At 37.9% G+C, this 18165-nt stretch overlaps 1 protein-coding gene across 2 annotated transcripts in view; it reads left to right on the forward strand.

The window, feature by feature from the left end:
• Nucleotides 1-18165, forward strand: part of NSF (N-ethylmaleimide sensitive factor, vesicle fusing ATPase) — a 210663-nt gene that overhangs the window by 162912 nt on the left and 29586 nt on the right. For both annotated transcript variants that reach the window (XM_007529655.3, XM_060203295.1), the window contains exons 16-17: nt 5209-5275; nt 7985-8064. In XM_007529655.3, coding sequence (XP_007529717.2) covers nt 5209-5275; nt 7985-8064 — 147 coding nt within the window. The remainder of the gene's footprint in view (nt 1-5208; nt 5276-7984; nt 8065-18165) is intronic.

Consider the following 18165-nt stretch of genomic DNA (forward strand, 5'->3'; position numbering starts at 1 on the left):
TACACTTAACCCAGCCCCTCAAATAAGAAATTTTAAGGTCATTCCAGGAAGCTTTAGTGCTCTGCCAAAAATTTAGGTCCAATTCCTGGGGCCACTTTATTAGAAGACAGCTAATACTTGCTTGTTCTGCTCCCAGGTTAATTTTAGAAACTAAGGATTATTACTGATAGCACCAATTTGAATTTGCTCATTTATGTTTTTATATGCCACCAAATATAGAGAGTATAATTTCAACTGATTGCTGACAGATTTACTACATTAGACATTTTCTAAGTCATCAGATTCCTACTGTCATCAGATTATTACTAATTAGTCACTTCACACCAACCACTTCAGAATTGAGATGAACTTTTTCAGCCCCCAAAGAACCTTGGAACTTGGGTTCACTTACCTAAGAGCACTAAAGAATTCTTAGAAAATGAAGGATAGAATCTACTTAGAACATTTTTTGCTGTTCTCTTTGCTGTGGTTTGTGACTCTGAAAGACTGGGATTAGCATGAAGCTAATGCTGGTATGCTCCCATTTTTATTCATGCAGACTACAGAGTCTGCAGCTGCTGCCCCTTCCCTACACACAGGTGTCTCCCAATCTCTTTAAAGATTCCAGAAGTGGGCTCTCTGTCCCTTGAGAACTTGTGGTGTCCTTGACTATGTTTAGACTCACCCCTAGCCGTTGTAGCAGAAGCCCCATGCTTCCTTTTCCTCAGTGCTTCCTGAGTGTGTACAGCATGGTCATGCCTCAAGCCCAGCCTCTTGACATTGGGTTGTCTCTGATGTTCCACCTACCTACCTTTGTGTACAAGAAAGTAAGAGCCAGGGAGTTTAATGATGATGGTCTCATCATGTGCACAAGTAGAAATAGACACTGGAATCTATGTTATCTGTAGGTAATCTGTTATCTAGAGTAGACCTTGTAGTTTTTCTCATGTTAACTGATTCCACTGTTTTCCACTTTTTTTCTTCTCAATTTCTTTTTCCTTTTAAAAATGTTTATGTACTTTTATTTTAATTAAAGACAGAGAGAAAGAGGCCAAAGCACTGCTCAATTCTGGCTTATGCAGTTCTGGGGATCAAACCTGGAACTTAGAGCATACAAATTTTGTGTTATATCACTGAATTTTCTCCTTGGTGCCGCCACCCCCCCCCCTCCTCCTCCTCCTCCTCGTCCTCCTTCTCCTCTTCCTCCTCCTTCTTTTCCTTCTCCTTCTTCTCCTTCTCCTCCTTCTCCTCCTCCTCCTTTTTCTTCTTCTTTTTTCTTTCTCTTTCAGATTTCTCACCTGGCTCTAAGACTGTATGTACATGTTATATGTATGTATACATGCTGATAATTTTACTTGCTGTATAGGAAACTCACTGATGAAAGCAAAATGACCATAGTAGCTTTGAGCAATCTGGTTTTTACCAATTGTTCCTGCATGATTATTATTAGCTTCCCCCTTTAAGTGCCCAGGTTTGCACAATAACTTATAGGATCCCCCAACTTATAATTTCTCCAACAAGAAAGAGCTTGAATATCATACTTGTATGTTACTAAATGTTAGAAACAGAATTTAATTAATTTTTAAGTATCTATAAGACACAACTATTAGTTATAGCCCACCTGGTTAACCATTGTTTTGGCATCATTTGATCTTGAACAGGAACAACTAGTATGCTATTGCTGGTGGGAGGTTCAGTGCTCCAGTCATAAGTATTCTGAGGCAGTTGGTGCAATTTTACTTTTGCTTCTTCTTTATGAAAGGAACACCTTTACTTCTAATGCCTGGAGTCCTTTGTTGGGTTAATCTGCCTAAAGTTGTATAAGAACTTTCCAGTTTAGTGTGAGCATAAAGATGTGGATTTTAGTCTTGTGACTTGTCTCCTGCATTCGTCAGTCATATCTGAGTATCTTCTAAATCAAGATTTTGTTGGACCTGGACCTGGAAGCCAGGTATGAATGTTGTTGAGGAACCCAGGCAGAAAGCATGGATCCAGGAGAAGAGTATATAAAGAAGACCTGGGCTGATCATATGTGAATGCCTGAGAGGAAGGGATTCATTGAATGGTGGTGTCTCTGTGTCTATGTCTCTTTCGCCCTCCCTCTCTGTTCTCACCCCTTATCTACAAGAAAGGAAGGGGGAAAAAAAGGCAATTGGGAGCAATGGAGTTGTACAAGCATTGAGTCAGAGCAATAATCCTGGTGATGGAAGGGGAAGGAGAAAGAAGAGGAAAGAAAAAACTTGGAGAATGTGTTATTTTGTACAACAGTTCATGGTTCACTAGCAGCTGGATTCTAGAGCTATTCTGTAGTCAAGTGCTCTATGCTTAAGCTATACTCCCTAAAACTATTATGGAGGCAGAACTGAAAGGATTTGGTTTGGCAATTGAAATGAAGGGAAAGGGAAAAGGAAAAGGAAAAGGAAAAACTATTCCCAGAGGAAAAATTGGTAAGGCATTTAAAGAGTAGAAAGAGAAACACTCTTTGCTTTTCTGTCCTTGCCCTCACCCCCAACCTCTCTTTTAATAAGGGCCAGGGAGATAGCTCAGAGGTGAAGCACAGGACTTACATGCCCCAAAACCCACATTTGATCTCAGTACTGTTTATGCCAGAGCTGAGCAGCACTCTGGTTTCTCTTAAAAAAAAAAAAAAAAAAGGATATTTATTTCAGCTTCTTGATATATAATGGTGGTTCTTTTTGGCTTTGAGTTGCTGACATTAAGACAGTGGAAAAGCAGTTCCCCAGTAGGTTTTTGCTGCTTTTTTAAAGATTGGAGCCAATGTGGCATCTTAAAAAGTCATGAGTTCAAGCAGTCATTAAAATAATGTGTGCAAGGGAGTTGAGCGGTAGCCAACAGGTTAAGCACACATGGCACAAAGCGCAAGGACCAGCGTAACAATCCCAGTTCGAGCCTCCGGCTCCCCACCTGCAGGGGAGTCACTTCACAGGTGGTGAAGCAGGTCTGCAGGTGTCTATCTTTCTTTCCCCCCTGTCTTCTCCTCCTCTCTCCATTTCTCTCTGTCCTATCCAACAATGACGACATCAACAACAATTATAACTACAACAACAATAAAAACAAGGGGAAAAATGAAATAAATAAATGTTAAAAATAAAATAAAATAATGTGTGCTCGGTTCAGGCAGTAGCTCAGCAGGTAAAGCGTATGTGGTGCAAAGTGCAAGAACCCATGTAAGGATCCCTGTTATAGCCCCCGGCGCCCCACTTGTAGGGAAGTTGCTTCACAGGTGGTGAAGCAGGTCTGCAGGTGTCTATCTTTCTCTCTCCCTCTATGTCTTCCCTTCCTCTCTCCATTTCTCTCTGTCCTATCTAACAACGACATCAATAACAACAACAATAATAACTATAACAACAATAATAATAATGGCACCAAAACAGAAAATAAATATAAAAAATTAAAAAAAAATAATGTGTGCTCTTCAAAATATTTTCAGAATTCTACTAAAGGCTCTGATGTAATAAGCATTTGATTGGCACAGTCTTTGGACATTAGGCGTGTTCAGGGTGATATGGCTGTGGACTCTGGCTGATTCTGCCAGTCTTACACCTTAGATCAGAGTCACAGAAACCTGAAACATCAAGGGTTGGATGCTTGCAGTATATCTATAGTTTTCATTTCTTTTTTAAAAAAGTATTTTATTTACTTTAATTTAATGAGTCAGAGATACAGGGGGAAAGACAGACAGAGATACCAGAGCATTGTTCAGCTCTGGCTTATGGTAGTGCTGAGGACTGAACCTGGGACTTCGGAGCCTCAAGCTTTATGCTCTTTTCCCAGCCCATGTCAATATTTTTCTTGAACTGGTTCTTCTCCTTTCACAAAATAAAAATAAAGCTTACATGCTACAGGAACCTTGCTAAGGCATTTTTGGGGTCTGAACCCATAAAATATCAGTATGTAGTCTCATCAACTTCTCTCAGCTACTGTGATTCAAACACTACAGATAACTAGTTTATTATGTGAGTTACTGGTAACATTTTAGAAGAAAAGTATCTACAGCAGTTATTTAATGTAGGTTTTATTTTTAAACAGTTTAAATATACATATATAATATACTACCACAGGGGAGGGAACACTCACAATTTTCTTAGCAACATACAGAGACAAAGGCTGAGCAATTCCAGTTGCAACTTAACCAGTTTCAAGAAGCAACTCTGCTCAAATTAAATGCACACGACCCCTTTTACCTCTCTCACACATTCTATTTCTTAATCCAGTCACTAGTATAATGCAAGGTTATAAAGAGCAGCATGTCTAAAGAGGCTGGTTTCAAGACCTGGGGCATCTATATTCAACTTAGTACAAATTAGTTCTTCCATCTAGTTTGAAATTAGTATATCCTTCTCAGGATATAACAGCTTCTTTATCTACTTAATTTATTTCCTTGACTGTCTTAAGACAGTGTACTATTATTATCTTTTGTCTAATTCTAAAAATAGAACTAGACCTACCTATCTGATCATTTATACCCAACCTTAATTATTTTGTAAACACACTTTTGAATTTAGTCTAATTTGAATTTACAGGATTCTGTTCTCTCATTGTTTTTCCTGTTTAACAGGACCACAATTCTTTTTTTTTTAAGAATTTATTTATTTATTCATTCCTGAGAAAGATAGGAGAGAGAAAGAACCAGACATCACTCTAGTCTATGTGCTGCCGAGGACTGAACTCAGAACCTCATGCTTGTGAGCCCAGTGCTTTATCGACTGTGCCACCTCCTGGACCACACATAATTCTTACCTATAGTGAATTGACATCCAAATTACTCTACACACCCCAAGTGGTTCCATCTTGGTCTTAAGGCACAACATTGAAGTCATGCTCCTGATATAGATAGGAGAGACCATTGTGATCAACTTGATGGGATTTGTCAGTTGGTAAATGACCAATTGTTTCTTAGCGTGACCAGGTGTGACACGTCTAGCTCTGGAAGCTGAAAACAGTATTACTTTGCTCTTCACTCAGCCATAATCTTGTCTTGTTGTCTTGGGCAAGTCATTTAATAGCTTTTGGCCTCAATTCCCTCATCTTTAAATTACAAGAACTCTTTTAGGTCTCAAATCCTATTATCCATTAAATTCTAATTTAGTATAGTCTGAACTATTGGTGTTTTAGGCATTGCTCAAGAATTAACTAAATTTTATCTTCTTGGAAATTGTCATAATTATGGAGAGCAGTGAGGTAATAAATGGTTTTGCTTTCTTCCAGATCTTTGATGATGCTTACAAATCCCAGCTCAGTTGTGTGGTTGTGGATGACATTGAAAGACTGCTTGGTGAGTCATAAGTTTTGTTATTGTACTATCTTTGCACATTACAGCTAGTATCTCACAAATTACAAGAGAAAAATAATGGGTGTTTATAATGCCTTTCTTTGTCTTAAAAGAAAACAAAGCATCATCATATCTTATATCTGAAGTCGTTATGACTGTAACTTCACCATGAACTCCTTTCCTGTAAAGGTCCATGTCTTATTAGTCTGTATCTTCCAAAGGGTTCCCGGCTCATAATAAATGATAGTGATTTTTGCTGAAGGATACATGTGCTCTTCAGTGCCTCAGAGCTACATATAACTCAGGAGTTCAGGTTGTGAGCTTTGATGGGACTAATGAAAACAGGTTTAGGATTGGCATGAGATCTACAGTTTAACAGTTAAAGTAAAAGTTGATAGCTCTTCACAACTCATCCTCTGCTCTTGCCAAACAGACTGAGTGACTGGAGAATGGCTCATGGGGTAGAACATAGGATTTACAAACATAAAGTCTTAGGTTCTTTGATCCCTGGGAATGCATGTCAGAGAAATGCTCTGGTTTTTCTCTCTCATTCTTTCTCTTCCAAATAAATAAATAGGATGTGAAGGTGATCTGGCTACCCATTGATCACCAGAGTTGATCCAGCTGACCTGGCTGGCTAGGCAGGTGTCCCCTTCCTCCCTCACTGCTCCATGGTCAAAAAGGAAGATGGGTCTGTCTTCTCGGTAGAACATATATAAGTAGCTGTGCTCCCCTGCTAGAACCACCAAACAAGCTCTCAATGTCTAAAGAATAAATGTTTTAAAATGAAAGAAACTATCCCCTTCCTTACTAGGCTTACAGAGTAATTGTGAAGATGAAAATGGAATAATAGGGGCCAGGCAGTGGTGTACCCAGTCGAATGTACACATTACTGGGTTCAAGACCCTGCTCCCCACCTACAGGAGGAAGTTTCACAAATGATGAAGCAGTGTTGCAGGTGTCTTATTCTCCCTCTCTCTCTTTCCCCCTTTCCCTCTCAATTTCTCTCTGTCCTATCAAGTAAAATAAATTTTAAAACATTTAAAAAGGATAATAAAAGGTAAGTGGGGAGAAGTGCAGTAATTTAACACAACAGACTTTGTTATTTGTTTTTCTGTTTCCTAAAGCTGTGTTTATTGTAACTCAAAGCAGGTGTATCTTTGAGGTCTTCTTAAGCTGATAGTTGCATCTAAAGACCTAGGGTTTTTTGGTCAACTTTTTCTTTATAACACATTTCAGCCTAATTGATCGTTGCTATTTTTGTTGATTTGTTTTGTTTCTTTTTTTTTTAATTTATTTTTTATTTAAGAATGTTTTGTTTCTTTAAAAGTATCTAGACACATAGCTCTGTGTAAACTCCATTGTCTAAACACACTTGAGATTTGTGGTTATAGCAGCACTACTATGTTAGGAATGTATGTCCTCTAAGTATATGCCACTTGTATGAATAGCTGTTATCTGTACTTATTATTTATTAAGCAATAATTCAATGAGAGTTCTTACTCTAACTACTATGTTAGAATTATTTGGATTTCAGAAAGATAAGTAAGATTATCATTACCTATATTGGAAGAAAATGATGTAAAGTAGAATATACCATGTATTCTGGATATTCAGTAAAGAGAAGGATCTCTTGTCTCCAGAGAACTGATGTTTAATGGTAGTTTTAAGCACAGGTCAAGGGAGCCTGTGCAATATACAGAGAAAGCTAAGAAGTTGGCATTTGTGCTGAATCTTAAGGGATTAGTAGAGCTTTAACATGTGATACTTCTTTTAGAGAGTTCTTTGTTTTTCACTATCTGGAGACCATTTCTAGTGACTATACTATCATTTCAGTTATATTGAAATGTCTGACATTATTATTACTTTTCATCTGCCAACTTATTTTCTCTTGTAATGTTTTTACTTATGTGCCTACTATTTCTTGGTATGCTTTATTTTGTAGTAATTTCTTGCAAATGTTTGGAAAATACAACTGAGGTTTTTAGTCCCCTTAAAAAAATAAATAATTTTGGGGAGTCAAGCAGTAACGCAGTGGGTTAAGCGCACATGGTGTGAAGCACAAAGACTGGCCTAAGGATCCCGGATCGAGCCCCCGGCTTCCCACCTATAGGGGAGTCGCTTCACAGGCGGTGAAGCAGGTCTGCAGGTGTCTATCTTTCTCTCCCCCTCTCTGTCTTCCCTTTCTCTCTCCATTTCTCTGCTATTCAACAATGATGACAGCAAAACAACAATAATAACTATAACAACAATGAAAAACAACAAGGGCAACAAAAAAGGGGGAAATAAATAAACAATTTTAAATACTAGACAAGATATTTACATGAGTGCAAAATTGCTATTTAGAAGCTTTAAGCAGTTTTGTAGAAAATTCTTGTATGTTTAACATTGAAGTTGCTGCCAGATACTTTTTATTCAAATATCTGTTTATTTTAATGAGAGACAGAGAGTGATAGATAGTAAGACCAGAGCACTGCTTAACTATAGCTTATAGTGATGGCAGGCACTGAACCTGAGACCTCTGAACTTCAGGCATGAAAGCCTACTACTACTACACTGACTCCCCAGCCCAAGATATTTTTTCTTATTTTTTCTTATTGTTAGTTGTATGATTGATTTAGCACTGTGTCTACTCCTACCACAGTAAAGTATGCGTGTTTAAATATGTGCATGTGTACCAACTCTCTAACTATGGCAATGCTTCTTTTCCAGACTATGTTCCCATTGGACCTCGATTTTCTAACCTGGTGTTACAGGCTCTTCTTGTGTTGCTGAAAAAAGCACCTCCTCAGGTAAAAATAATATAGTAAGGGACATTTTCACAGTTTTTTTTTACAGTGATTTACATATAATGGTGAGCTCTCTGAGTAAACAGTTTATCACAAGCATGTAAAAACCTATTGTTGCAGGATTTGGAAAGATTATCTGGCCTGGCTTTCTGTCTTTTTCTTTATTTTTTTCTTTTTGTTTCCTTATTGGAGGGACTAATGGTTTATAGCCAACAGTAAAATACAGTAGTTTGTACATCTGTAACATTTCTCAGTTTTCCACATAATAATTCAACCGCCCTTAAGTCCTCCTCTGCCATCATGTTCCAGGACCTGAACCCTTCTCCTAACTGTAGTCTTTAAGTTCTGCTTAGTGTTTTCCCTTCTGTTCTTATTTTTCAACTTCTGTCTGAGTGAGATTATCCCATATTCATCCTTCTCTTTCTGGCTTATCTCACTTACCAGGATTCCTGCAAGCCCCATCCAAGATGAAGTGCAGAAAGTGAAACTGACATTTTTAATAGCTAATTAGTATTCCATTGCATATATATGCCACAACTTACTCAGCCACTCTTCTGTTGTTGGACACCTGGGTTGCTTCCAGGTTTTGGCTATTACAAATTGTGCTACTATGAACACAGGTATACACAAATCTTTTAGAATGAGTGTCTTTGGTTCCTTAGGATATATCTCCAGGAGAGGAATTGCAGGATCATAGGGTAGGTCCACTTCTGCCTTCTGAGAGTTCTCCAGACTGCTCTTCACAGGGGTTGGACCAATTTACATTCCAACCAGCAGTGCAGGAGGGCTCCTTTGTCTGCACAACCTCTCCAGCATTTGCTGCTGTTACCTTTTCTGATGTATGACATTCTCACAGGAGTGAAGTGGTATCTCATTGTTTTTATTTGCATTTCTCTGACCACCAGTCAGCATTTTTTTCATATCTTTGTTGTCCTTTTAGATCTCTTCTTTGGCGAATATTCTGTACATATCCTCTCTTCATTTTTGGATTGGGTCATTTGTTTTCTTATTGTTGAGTTTGGCAAATTCTTTATGTATTTTAGTTAATTAGCCTCTTGTCTGATGTATAACATGTAAAGATCTTATTCCATTCTGTAGGGGTCTGTTTGTTTGGATGGTGGTTTATTTTGCTGTGCAGAAGCTTTTTAATTTTATGTAATCCCATTGGCTGATTTTTGATTTAATCTTCTTTGTTCCTTTCTGCTTTGGGTATCACGGTGATATTAGCTACATGGAAAGTAGTATTCCTGTGTCTTCAGTCTTTTGAAAGAGCTTTCAAAGGAGAGGTATTAACTTTTCCTTAAAGGTTTTTGTAGAATTCAATTGTAAAACCATCTGGTCCAGAATTTTATTGTTGGGAAGGTTCTTGACAACTGTTTCAATATACTTTGGCTGTGATTACTCTGTTCATATTTTCTACCTTCTCTTTGTTAGCTTTGGAAGTTTATATATATTTAGGAACTCGTCCATTTCATATAGTTGTTCATGGAAGCCTTGCATGATACTTTGGATTTTGGTGGTGTCTGTTGTGATATCTCCTCTTTCATTTACAATCTTACTTATCTGAGTCTTCTCCTCCCCCCACACCCTCTTTTTAAAATGTGTCTTGCTAATCATTTGTCAATTTTGAAAGAACCAACATTTAGCTCTACTGATCTTTTGTATGGTTCTCTTGTTTTCAATGTTATTATTTCTGTCCTAAATTTAGTTATTTCAGTCCTTCTGGTTGCTTTAGGGTTCCTTTGTTTTATTCTTCTGAATCTTTAAGATGTATAGTCAGGTATACTTGAGCTTTCTCTTGTTTCCTAATGTGTGCTTGTATGGCTATGCACGTCCCTCACAATACTGCCTTAGCTATGTCCCAAATATTTTGATAGCTTGTGTCTTCATTTTTATTCTCAAAACATTTTGATTTCATCCTTAATTTCCTCTTTGACCCAGTGGTTGTTAAGTAGTGTACTCTTGAGTTTCCATATTTGGAGACTTTCACTAATTTTTTGTTTGTTATTGTTAATTTGATTCCACTGTGGTCTGAGAAGGTGCTTTGGATGATTTCAATGCTCTTGAATTTGTTTACATTGTCTTTTGGGCCTAATATATGGTCTATCCTTGAGAATGACCCATGTAGAAGAGAATGTGGATTCTAGTTTCTCAGGGTGAATGACTCTGAAAATGTCCAGTAGTTCTAGTGTATTTATCTCTTCATTAATTTCCCTCATTTCTTTACTAATTCTCTGCCTAGATGATCTGTCAAGTTGAGAAAATAAGAACTTACACATGAATGTTAAAAGCAGCAGTATTCATAATAGCCAGAAAGTAGAAATAGCCCAAATGTCCATGAGATAAAATAAAACATGGTATACACATAAAATGGAATATTATTCAGAAAAAAAAATTTTTAAGTATATGAAGCTGAATGTTATAGAGATGTGTAGAATGGTAGGAAACCTGCATTACCACTTTTAAGAAAACAAAATTTGTAGACATTTGTCCTTTAGATAGAACCATTCATGTATATAATACAGTAATCATATCAGTCACAGAATCCTTAATTTTGTATTTGTTGTAATTCCAGCTTTCACACAGAAAAATTGTTTGTGCATGTGTGCACATGTTCAAATAATAGAATCCCTTCAGGGGCACTATGTTTTTACATATCCAGATACTCTATTTTCTACTTCTCCCCTTGCCCTACAACCCCTCCCTCACTGTAAATTGGCTTATTAAAACTGGCTCACAAGCCTTCCTTTTTTCTCTTTGTGGTTGTGTTGGTCTTGGATTTTCAGTGTAAGACTAAAAATTCAAGTCAGATTCCAGTTACTAGGATAATTTTCTTTGGATTTTCAATTTTTCTAAGATTTTTAATGAACCTGGTATTCAGTGAATGTACTTTAAATTTGTCTGGAGAGTAAATTTCATGATTGATTTATTAGCCCTTTGAAAGTATAAAATGTGGTATCTGCAGTTCATGAAGACTGAAAAAACATCATCACATTTTGTTTAGCATCTTTTTAAAACCAATTAAAAGCTTTTCTAAAATGGATTGAACAGGAGAAAATAAAACATGTTGCCTAGGTCTTTATTTCAATCAAGTTTCCCTGTGTTCTGCAGGAGAAGAGATCGAGGGGGGATAGAGAAAATGAAAAGGGCTGTCCCAGCAGGGAGCCACGCCTGAGAAAAGGGCTGCTCTGAGAACTCAGCAGCAGCAGCTCAGAAAACTCCCAGCCTGCTTCATCTACATGCAGAGTCACACAAGACATGGGGGTGCTCACCATCACCACAGAGGTTTCACATATGCTTCCCTGCTGATTCCTGTGAAAAGCTAACAATTGGCTTGGAGGGTAAAAGACCACTGCAGTTCACCCTCCCTGAGCTGGATGTACAATTTGTCCAGTGTTACGAAATGTCCAGCTTAGCAGTGAGAGGCTTGAAGAAACCCCTCCTTCCAGTGAGATTCCCAAAGCCCTCTCTTTTATTGGATGACATTGGGGCTCTTTTCAAGTTTTGCAGATTTATGGAAGTTGAGGGGAATGTGTGGTTTTTTGTTTGTTTGTTTGTTTGTTTCAAGATCAGAAGGGTAAAAACCTTCATTTTAATGTCAAGGAAGAAAATAGCAAAGCAGTTAAGATCAGGTAAATTTTCCCATAACCTGCAGCACCAACAACTCTATATTGTTTTTTTAATTGTGTGTGTGTGGTTTGTTTTATTTTGTTTTGTTTTGTCTTATGAAAGTGAGATAGAAAGATACAACGAAAGAGACCAGAGCACTGTTCAGCTCTGGCATACACATCATGCTGGGAATTGAACCTGGGACTTCAGAGGCTCAGGCATGTAAGTCTTTTGTAAGACCAGTATACTGTCTTCCCATCCCAAGCAGCTTTATTATTTTCCTCTTAAATCTCTTTTAAAGATGTATTTATTTATTTTAATGAGAGAGAGGCTGGAGTGGGATGCAAGAACACTACTCAGTTCTGACTTGTGATGTTGCCAAGGATTGAACCTAGGACCTTTAAGCAGCAGGCATAAAAGTCTGATGTGCATTGACTGATGCTATCTCACCAGGTCAGTCAAAGACCTCTTCTAGTGCTGCGCTTCTTTGAGAGAGAGACACAAAAATCAGTTGCCTTAGATTCCATCAAGTTTAAGAATAGTTAATTAAGCCCATTAACCTTACTGCTTTAATACTAGGTTTACATAACATTTCAGGTAATCAAATTCATAGACCTCCTCTGTATGTCCCTGAATTGCTTTCTTGTAATTTGTTGAAAACCACCCTTTTTCAGTTCAGTTTTCCACAAACGTTTTAGTCTCGAAGCACATAGAAAACACTAATATCTGGTCATGTACCTGAGTGAGTGGATAAAGCATTCACAGCTGGCCAGAGGTGCAGTACTTCTAGTGTATTCCATGCCTCCCAGGAACTAGTGAGATTTGATTTCTTTGTCCATCTGTAACCCATGTACAACATCCTACTTCAAAAACTTTTGAGAAACTATAAACGTGTACAAAAACTTGAAGTTCACAATACCATTAAGTTGATATTAACATAAATAAAATTGATTTCATTTAGTTTAAGATTTTAAAAGTTGTTAAAAAATAATTTCCTCACATCTCTGGCACCTAAGGGTGTAATGTAGGCAACAGTAGGAAACTTGTTGCTAGACTCCTAGGAAGCACATCTTTGTTTTTTCATAAAATTTGTTTCACATTAACACTTTCTCAAGAAGATTATTTTTTCCCCTTGATTGGGAGATTACTGGTTTATAGTTGACAGTAAAATACAGTAGTTGGTACTTGTGTAACATTTCTTGGTTTTCTGCATAACACTCTAACCCTCCCTTCCAGGTCCTTTCCACCAGAGAAGACATCTTACTACAGCTTTACTTCAGATGTTATTAGGAAGTCTTGGTAATATTAAGTCACTCTTTAAGCTTTAGGTTGCTTTAGCAAAATAAGCAGATAATAGTAGAGACTCCAAATGGTGCAGGCCTAGACATGAGTATCTCTCCATCTATCTCTTCAAAATTAACTTTAGCTAATGCCTACAAAATGACTCAATAAGATATATAACCACTTAAGGAAAGAGGTTTAGTCACTTTTCCAGACACATTAATTGTAATCACAGATATGGTGACTTTTGAATTAGACTCTGTTGGGGGGAAGAAAGAAAGAAAGAAAGGCCTGTGTGGTAATTGACAGCTTAGTGTCAATTTGGCCATTTATTAAGCCAGTGTGATATTAGATGGTTATAAAGTTCTATATGAGTATACTTTGCTTGGCATAGTAGATTTCTCAGGATGTTCTATGTAAACTGGATATGTGTGTGTGTGTGTATACATATATATATATATATATATATATATATATATGAATAATTTCAAATTCATTAGGAAATAGTGAAATTTTATTGATTCCATTTACACTAATTTGTCACAAATATTTGCTGGAAGAGTATGCTTTCTTTTTTTTTTTCTTTTTTCTTTTTTTAATTTATTTTCTTATTGCAACCAGGGTTATCTTTGGAGCTTAGTTCCAGGATACAGATCCATTGCTCCCAGTGGCCATTTCTTCAAACTTTTTTTCTTTCTATTTTGTTTCATAGAACAGAGAGAAATTGAGAGGGGAAGGACTACCAAAAGGAAGAGAGGGAATAGGGACTTGCAGACCTGCTTCCCACAGGTGGAGATGAGGAGCTTGAACCCATATCTTTGCACATGGTAGCATGTGCACTTAACCCAGTGCAGTGCTGCTCAACCCCCTGGAAAATCATGCTTTCAAAATAGGGCTTGGGGAGTCAGGCAGTAGCGCAGCGGGATAAGTGCACAGGGTGCAAAACGCAAGAACTGGCATAAGGATCCCGGTTCGAGCCCCCGGCTCCCCACCTGCAGGGGAATTGCTTCACAGGCAGTGAAGCAGGTCTGCAGGTGTCTATCTTTCTCTCCTCCTTTCTCTGTCTTACCCTCCTCTCTCCATTGCTCACTGTCCTAACGATGATATCAATAACAACAACAATAACTGCAACACCAATGAAAAACAAGGACAACAAAAGAGAAAATAAATAAATAAATAAATATTAAAAACCTTTATTTAAAAAATAGGGCTTGTGTTTTGTTATTTGGCAGTGCATATCTATAATACTTACTAATGAATAAAATTATAAGGTAAGAATATAGGTATACATCATTTTCAGATAGCTCAGAATTAAATAACTAAATGTTTTTAATACTTGCTTCTTATTAAGTTTATTTGATAAGACAGAGAGAAATTAAAAAGGGATGGTGAGATAGAGAAGGAAATAGAGACACCTGTAATACTGCTTTACCATTTGTGAAGCTTCCTCACTGCAGGTGGAGACTGGGGTCTTGAACCAGGCCCTTTGCATGGTAAGATGTGCACTCAACCAAATGCACCTCCATCCAGCCCAATAACTAAATGTTAATCATCAGCTAATGCTGCTGGGACAAAAATATTCTCCACAGCCAGAAGGTCTTCTTCTATCTCTGTCTTAAATTATTACTAAGACATGACATTAGTATCAGGAAAGTGTTTTGCTGACATCTGTCACAAGGAGATGAGAAATTATACCCATATATCAACAACTATATTGTAATTAACCCCCATACCCCCAGCAAAGAAAAGTGATGACTATAATTTCATTGGACTTGGAGTTAAGAAACCTGAGTCTGAGTCTTAGTTCAAACATCTTCTGGATTTACAGCCTTGACTAGTCCCTTAATATCTTTGTGTCTCTTTCTTTGTCTATAAAATGGAGATAATTTCTCCTGCCTTACCTACTCTGTTAAGGGCTAGCCAGTTTATACTGGCTTTATAGCACAGTGAGGTTCTCTGTAAACATGTGAGCAATAGCAGTAAAAGTAGTAATCTCTTACTGCAAAAATATGGATTTACTGAAAAGCAAAAGCCTGCCATTGTCCCCTGATAATGCCTTTTTTTTTCCCTCCAGGGTTATTGCTGGGCTCGGTGCCTGCACCATGAATCCACCGCTCCTGGAGGCCATTTTCCCCCTTTTTGTTGCCCTAGTTGTTGCAGCCTCGTTGCGGTTATTATTGCCATTGTTGACGTTGCTTTGTTGTTGGATAGGACAGAGAGAAATGGAGAGAGGAGGGGAAGACAGAGAGAGGGGGAGAGAAAGATAGACAACTGCATACCTGCTTCACCGCCCGTGAAGTGACTCCACTGCAGGTGGGGAGCCGGGGGCTCCAACCGGGATCCTTACACCGGTCCCTGCGCTTTGCGCCACCGCCTGACCCCCGATAATGCCATTTTTAAGGAATAGGTTTATAAAGTCTATAACACATTCTAAGAAGGAATGAATATCTGTGTGATTTGAGTATTTTCATTGCTTGGGGCCTAAAGGTTGACATCTGAGAGTCTATTTCTTCTGCTCTGTTACTTTTTTCAAAGTTCGTAGAAAAACTAGTATTTAAAACCACTGTAGAGAACTAGAAATATGTTTTTCAATTTTTCTTTTAAAGGAAAGGTGCCTTTTTAATAGTTTATAGGTCATTTTAGCTTGTAAGAGAAAAACTAAAGAGTATAACATTGCATACATATGAGTGTGCATCTGTTTCCCTTTCTAGGAAATGTTGCTAATATGTAGGTAAAGCAATCTGCTTTATATATGTTAACACATTTCTCTGCAAAAGATAATTATAATTGAAATGTACAGGGACAACTTCCCTCATTTGCAATACCAGAAAAATAGAGAAACCCAGGGAGTCGGGCAGTAGCACAGTGGGATAAGTGCAGGTGGTGCAAAGCACAAGGACTGGCACAAGGATGTTGCTTCGAGCCCCCAGCTCCCCAATTACAGGGGAGTTGCTTCACAAGCGGTGAAGCAAGTCTGCAGGTGTCTATCTGTCTCTCCCCCTCTCTGTTTTCCCCTCCTTTCTCCATTTCTCTCTGTCCTATACAACGACGACATCAAGAACAACAATAATAACTACAACAATAAAAAAATAACAAGGACAAAAAGAAATAAATAAATTTTTAAAAAATAGAGAAACCCTACTCCTATCCACTAAAATTTAGAACGTCCCTGAATCCTAAGACAAATACTCTAGTTTGAGACTGAATATCTCTATTATGAAAGGAAGAAGGAAAGAAGAGACAGGACTTTCAGTATTCTAAAGGATAAGGAGCTTCTGACCATTGTGAGATTCCCAAAGGTACTACCCTAGACTGACCTGCCTACTTCCTTTATCCTGCAGCCACTTACTGGTGATTGGAGTTTCCCTTTTCTCCTAGCTCATAGTGGAACAGAATATGGATTCTTCATATGACACAGAAATTAGAGTTCTCCTTTTTTCCTAATGTCTCAGAGGTCATAGCTTTTAGATGCTATGCCAGCTTCTCTCCTACCTTCCTGTTACACCCAATAAATTACATAGTCATCATAAAAACTATTAAGAACCCAAAGAGAGAAATCTTTCAAAGTACCCAAAACAACCCATCAATATTTCCCTTTTTTTTTTCTCACTATTTCTGATAGTTATTTCTAGGATATAGTTGAAACCAGGCCTTGATTTTTGCATCATAACCAACTTGTATCAAAAGAGCCCAGTTCTTGGTAGCTGCTGTTGAAGAAACCAGCCCTAGAAAAGTTTGCAAGAAAGAGCAAAGCAACTTCCTTTTTCCAATGCTCTTAGTCATCTTGTTTCTACAGATCCCGCCTCAGCCAGCCCTGGAGCAGCTGAAGAAAGGAGCTAGTTTCTGGAATAAGAGGAATAATAGAAATAAGTGGTAGCGATAAGATAGAAATCTCTGTGGCCACCCATTGTCTGTATTAACTAGTCCTTAGTCAAAAAATACTTGGATGACTGTCATATCACCTTTAATTTCATCCTCAGTTATTCTTTTTTTTTAATTCTTTTTTTTAATATTTTATTTTATTTATTTATTCCCTTTTGTTGCCCTTGTTGTTTTATTGTTGTAGTTATTATTGTTGTTATTGATGTCGTCATTGTTGGATAGGACAGAGAGAAATGGAGAGAGGAGAGGAAGACAGAGAGGGGAAGAGAAAGATAGACACCTGCAGACCTGCTTCACTGCCTGTGAAGCGACTCCCCTGCAGGTGAGGAGCTGGGGTCTCAAACCGGGATCTTTATGCTGGTCCATTAACGCTTTGCGCCACGTGCGCTTAACCTGTTGCACTACCGCCTGACTCCCTCTCCCAGTATTTTTATACATCTATCATTTTATGAAATGGCATTTACCTAAAAACACACAGAAAAAGGAAATGTTTTAAAGAGTAAAGAAGTAAAGGGAACCACAAGGGCAACAAAATGGGGAAAATAGCCTCTAGGACAGTGGATTCTAGTGATGGCACTGAGCCCCAGCAATAACCCTGGAGGCAAAAAGAAGGAAAAGGAGAAGGAGAAGCAGCAGCAGAAGCAGCAGCAAAGGGAAATGCAGCTACTTCTTCCATTTTAAAGATGATTCTGTCTTAGACAGTAGAATTAAATGCAGCTACTTCTTCCATTTTAAAGATGATTCTGTCTTAGACAGTAGAATTAAATGCAGCTACTTCTTCCATTTTAAAGATGATTCTGTCTTAGACAGTAGAATTATTCATTTTACTCTGCATGTGTTTTGGAGTTTATAAATTTTCTACAATAAGAATTTATTAACCTGTAGAAAAAATAAAACCCTAATGTACATACAGTTGTTTTAACTTAGCAGTATCAACAGCAGCAATTCTTTAATCCCAATTCTTTGCAGTTAATTTGCTGCTTGTCTAACAGACTTAGACAAATCTACCCTTTTTTTAAGATTTTTTAAAATATTTATTCCGTTTTGTTGCCCTTGTTGTTTTATTGTTGTAGTTATTATTGATGTCGTTGTTGGATAGGACAGAGAGAAGTGGAGAAACGAGGGGAAGACAGAGAGGGGAGAGAAAGATAGACACCTGCAGACCTGCTTCACCGACTGTGAAGCGACTCCCCTGCAGGTGGGGAGCCGGGGTTCGAACCGGGATCCTTACACAAGTCCTTGGGCTTTGTGCCACCTGCACTTAACCCGCTGCGCTACTGCCTGACTCCCCCAAATCTACCTTTTTATTTAAACCTCTCTCTATAATATATG

This window comes from Erinaceus europaeus, chromosome 12 (assembly GCF_950295315.1).
Source record: "Erinaceus europaeus chromosome 12, mEriEur2.1, whole genome shotgun sequence".
Taxonomy (NCBI): Eukaryota; Metazoa; Chordata; class Mammalia; order Eulipotyphla; family Erinaceidae; genus Erinaceus; species Erinaceus europaeus.